The 4,915-nt window shown below is 59.5% G+C and overlaps 1 protein-coding gene across 1 annotated transcript in view; it reads left to right on the top strand.

The window, feature by feature from the left end:
• The first annotated feature begins 508 nt into the window (after window positions 1-508).
• The window catches only part of SLC38A8 (solute carrier family 38 member 8), a 16,802-nt gene continuing 12,395 nt past the window's right edge, over window positions 509-4,915 (top strand). Inside the window, exons 1-2 of the mRNA XM_049622488.1 lie at window positions 509-697; window positions 1,990-2,188. Coding sequence (XP_049478445.1) covers window positions 509-697; window positions 1,990-2,188 — 388 coding nt within the window. The remainder of the gene's footprint in view (window positions 698-1,989; window positions 2,189-4,915) is intronic.

The raw sequence follows: 4,915 nt of genomic DNA, 5'->3' as shown, positions 1-4,915 counted from the left end.
GCAGACGCTGCGAGCTCTTGGGACCGGTGGCTCTCACCTCTTGTCCTTGTTCCCCTTGGTGTTGAGACATGACCCCAACACGTGCTCTCTAGAGCTCCCTTAATTCCCGAATCGTCTCCCCACCTCGGGCACAGCTAGAACCTTCCTTCTTCCACCAGTGGGGCCCAAGAAATGCCGCTGAACCAGCTGGAGCGAGCCTGAGCCCCGTCCCTGATGGCTGACAACTATCTGATCTTGAAGTCTGGATTTGGGGGTAAGGGTGAGGGGCTGGGGTGGAGGCTCGGGAGAGGAGGGTAGGAGGTGCCCCGGTGAGGATAAACCGGGGCCTGGGAGCGGGTCACTTAAAAGGGCAGCCCGAGGCAGCCCGTGGCGTGGAGCTGTTGGGACAGATGGGTGACTCTGATTTGGGGAGCGAGACCAGTCATAGCCAGGAAGGCAGTGTGAGGACTGCGCCTCTCCCCCCCCACCCCCCCCACCCCCCACCCCCGCCTCCCTGCTGCTTCTAGCCATGGAGGGACCGACGGCCGGCAGCCCAGGCCTCGCGGAGAAGCCGGTCCCCGCAGCCGCCAGCCCCTCTCTGTCCTCGCTGGGCGCTGTCTTCATCCTCCTGAAATCCGCGCTGGGGGCCGGCCTGCTCAACTTCCCCTGGGCCTTCCACAAGGCGGGTGGGGTGACCCCCGCCTTCCTGGTGGAGCTGGTAAGCACCTGCGGAGCATTTTTCGGGACGGGGGGGGGGGGGGGGGGCGGGTCTCCTGGGGTGGGATCCAGACGGGAATCCTCAGCATCCCTCCTGAGGGGCTGCCTGTTGTAGAAACGACCCCTTTGGAGACTCCCGTTTGCGTCCGCTCTCTGCTCAGCTGCCGCGGGACCGGGTCCTCCCACCGCAGCCCTGAGTGGCGAGCACCCCTAGGCTGTTGAGGGTGGGGGGTGGGGAGGCGCCTGCCTCAAGTGATCATCTGCAGGCGGTCACCTGGCCAGTTGGCTCCTCTCACCGGCTGGTTACAGCTCGATGCTGAAAGTTGAGCTCTGCGTGCGGTCGGATTGGGTGTAAGATGCTGTGACCCCCACCCCCCCACCCCACACCTGGCCTGACCTGCCGCCCGTCACAGCCGTGCAGCCAGTCCTGCCAGCTGCATGTGGAGCCTGAACTCCCTTCTAGAAGGCCAGGGCTGGACAGCCCCAGCGGAGAAGGGCCGCTAATTAGCACAGCTTCATTTTATTTGCGAAGATTCTCTTTCCGCAGCTGATAGCAACAGCTGAGTTGTGTGGGGAGCTGGTCCACAGACGTGATCTTAAATGCCTTTTTATGGCGGCCAGCTGATCGTGGCCACGGGGCCTTTTCTGTCCTTTGGGAAACTGCCCGGTCCTAGCTTGTGTAGTGTCCGGCCTATGAAAATAGGTAACCGTGGGACGATAGGGCAGGAGTTTCTTTGGGGGACAGGACACGAGAGAGCTCCGGGGCACGGTGGTGGGTTCTCAGTCCTGACGGGTTAGGGTTGTACGGGTGGATCGGTTGTATCTCTTCCAACGATACGTGTGTTCTTTTAACCCACAACCCATGGGATTTTAGGAGAGTAATTGAGACTCTTTGGGTTTCTGAGATCTCATTTATCCAACTGGGGCAGGATAGTAGGAATCCCAGGTGCAAAGACATACAGCCCGAGAGGCCAGGACAATCGCTTGCCCTGTGGCTCTGATCTCCGGGCAGGGGCGGGCCTGGTAGCATATTGGGTAGAGGTCCCTGGTCTCCAGGTGGCCTGTGTGGGTGACAGGCCTGGTGGAGAGTGATATCAAAGTCCCAAGGGTCTGGGGTGCCTGGCAGGGTCGGTCGGTAAAGCATGCGCGACTCTTGATCTCAGGGTTCTGAGTTCAAGCCCCATGTTGGGCCCCGAGCCTACTTAATTAAAAAAAAAAAAAAAAAAGCCTGCGGGGCAGCTGGCTCGGGTGGTGGGCTGGGGGTCACCCTGGCCCCACGGTCCTGCTCCGCAGGTCTCCTTGGTCTTTCTCATCAGCGGGCTGGTCATCCTGGGCTATGCTGCCTCTGTCAGCGGCCAGATGACCTACCAGGGTGTGGTTGGAGAGCTGTGTGGCCCGGCCCTGGGGAAGCTGTGTGAGGCCTGCTTCATCGTCAACCTGCTCATGATCTCCGTGGCCTTCCTCAGAGTGATTGGGGACCAGCTGGAGAAGCGTAAGTACTGGCAAAGGAGTGGGGGGCACCCCCTGGGGGCTTCTGGTTGATGAGCGGGATGTGGGTACTGGGGGAGCCTTGGGGGTACAGCAGAGGCCAAGGCCACCCCTGGGCTCCTTACATTGTGGCAGAAGGAGTGGTAATGAGCACCCTGGGAGTCATGGAGGGGGTGGGGCCGTGCTGGATGTCTAGTGGGGAGAATCCAGTTTACAGATGGGGAAGCCAAGCCAACTGCAGAGAAGTCCCTTTGGAGAGCGAGCCAGTAACACCTTGAATCTGGGGATGGACGTCCAGGCCTGAGCCCAGGCCCCCTTGGCTTCTCATCCCCCATGGACCATTTCCCTGCAAACTCTGCTAGCCACATCGTGCCCGCTTTGATAGGTTTCCTTTTTGTTCTCTTCAGCGTATTTGCGAATTCTTGCTGGGATTTCTTCCTGGACTCAGGGGTGTTGACGCTTGTGTGGTTCAGTTTCCACTTAGTTGCGGAGTTTCCTAGATCGCTTTCTGGTTTCTGCCTTAGTTGTGCCACGGTCGGAGAACACGCTCCATGCGGTTTCAGTCTTTGGCCTCGGAGACTTGCTCTGGGCCCCCATGTGATCAGTCTTGGTGGGCGCTCCGGGGGCCCTTCAGGGACGTGCCTGGTGCAGTTGGGCGGAATGTTCTGGAATGCTGCATCGGCTCTAGGTGCTCCACGGCTTGGATGAGATCCTCCCGAGCCTCCCTGATTGTTTTTCCAAATGGAGTTACTCCCTCAGGTGGTGAAAGGCGAGCGTGCAAATCAGCTGTGTTTGCAGGTTGGTGTGTTTGACCCTTGAATTCTGTCCATTTTGGCCTCCTGGTGCTCGAAGCTCTGTTGGCAGGCTCCCACCCGTGAATTGTCCCGTGAGGATCGTGAAAGATCGCCTCTTGTCTCTGGTAATTCTTTGCCTTCAAGTCCAGCCTCTCTGCCACACGTCTAGTCTCTCCAGCTTCCTTGAGTGTTTGCCTGGCTTTTGACCTGACGGCAAAGAATTCCCAGACCCCCGACCCCCCCGCCCCAGGTCTTTGTGAACCTAAAGGTAACTTGGGAGTTTCAGGTATGTTTCCTGCGGACATCACATAGTTGGGTCTCGCTTTTTTCTTTGTTTTTTTTTTCTTTTTAATCGTCTGGACAGTCTCTGTGTTTAACTGGAGTGTTGCAATTTTTAATTGGAAGGTGGTTAGCGATACGCTTGGATTTTGGTCGTCGGTTTTGCTATTTCTTCTGTCACTTGAACCAAAGGCCGCAGTGCTGGGGGTCCCGAGGTTCCAGGTGCCCGTGTCTTGGGGTGCTTGTATCCCGAAAAGCATGGAGGTTGGCGAATCTGAACCTCCCAGTGGATAAAAGGGGCACACAGAAGCGCCCTGCCTTTCGGTGTGAAGTGGAGGTCATGTCCGGTTCCACCTCTGGGCAGAGGTGGTTGCACCAGAAGGCAGCTGGAGTGATCAGAGCAACCTTGAGGACGCAGACCTCCTCCACGGGCTCTGGGCAGATGGCCTGGGGTGTGCTTGTGTGTTAGTGGTTAGAGGGTTCTTGGCAAGGGGGCCAAATAAAGACTGGGGGTGCCTGTGGCGGTTGGGGTGCTTGGTGTCCTTGTGTGCGGTGGGTACCGATGACTTAGAAGTGACAGGTGCTGAAAGACGTCAAGGAACGTTCTAGAAAGTTGAGGGCTCGGGAGGGGCTGCTGGAGCCCAGATGTCCGAGCTGGGATCCTGGCTGAGGAGATCTAGATGCAAAAGCGGGGCTTGTGTCCCTTCCCAGAGGCCATGTGGGTCTGGCACTCCCCGAGGTCTCTGTGCACCTCTGGGTGCGTGCATTCCCCTGGCGTCTGTGGCCCGGAATGCCTGCTTTGCTCTTGTGCCTGGTGCCTGTGTAGAGTGACCTCGCGGTGGGACCCTGGGACCCCTCCCCCCCCCCCCCCCCCCCCCAACCTTGCAGAGGTTCTGTAGAAACAAGCTACTCGGGTAAGGTCTTGGCTTCTGTTCGTGGCTGGCTTGCATTTGGTGAACAAAGAAGGGTCACAGTCCAGCACAGCAAGCACCCCCAAGTGGGCCGTGAAGCATCTCTCAGCTCCCAGCCCTCCCGAAGCAGGGCTGTGGGGACCTGGGAGGAGGGACACCCCCCCCATCCTACCCCCCTTTCGAGCCCCAGGCCATCTTGCTCCTCCCCCAATGCTCTCCCCTCCCCCACGGGCCTTGCCTCTTCTGTCAACTTCAAATTCTGCATTTCATTGTGGTGGGGAGGGGGGGGACACCGGTCTGGGTTCTTCCGTTCCCCCTACTGAGAGGTTGGTGGGAGGCTGGGAGGAGTGTGTGTCCCTTGCCCCCATCAGCATGGGCTCTGAGACAACGTTGGCCCAGCAGACTATGGCAGATGTGACATGGTGCCCGTTCCAGGCCCAGCCTTTAAGCGGACAGTTTCCCCCGGGATCTTCGGGAGCCCCCAGCTGCCCCGGCCTAGCCTCCTGGAGGGTCCTTGTGGGAGAGACCCCAGGACTGCAGGGAGGGCTCAGGTGTCCCCACCAGACACCCACTGTCGAGCCATCGCGGACCCTCCAGACCAGCCTACCCGTGGGCCATCCATGCACCCCCACGTGACCCTAGCTGGTCCCACGCGGAGCAGAACTGGCCGGCTCAGCCCTGCCCTAGTTCTCCTCCAGTCCCTGGCGTGTGACAAAGCCGTCGCTCTGGGCCACTGTTTGGGGGGGG

The sequence above is a fragment of the Panthera uncia genome (assembly GCF_023721935.1).
Source record: "Panthera uncia isolate 11264 chromosome E2 unlocalized genomic scaffold, Puncia_PCG_1.0 HiC_scaffold_20, whole genome shotgun sequence".
In the NCBI taxonomy this organism is placed as follows: domain Eukaryota; kingdom Metazoa; phylum Chordata; class Mammalia; order Carnivora; family Felidae; genus Panthera; species Panthera uncia.
Note: the sequence above shows the minus strand (reverse complement) of the source record. Positions and strands in the feature narration are given on the sequence as shown.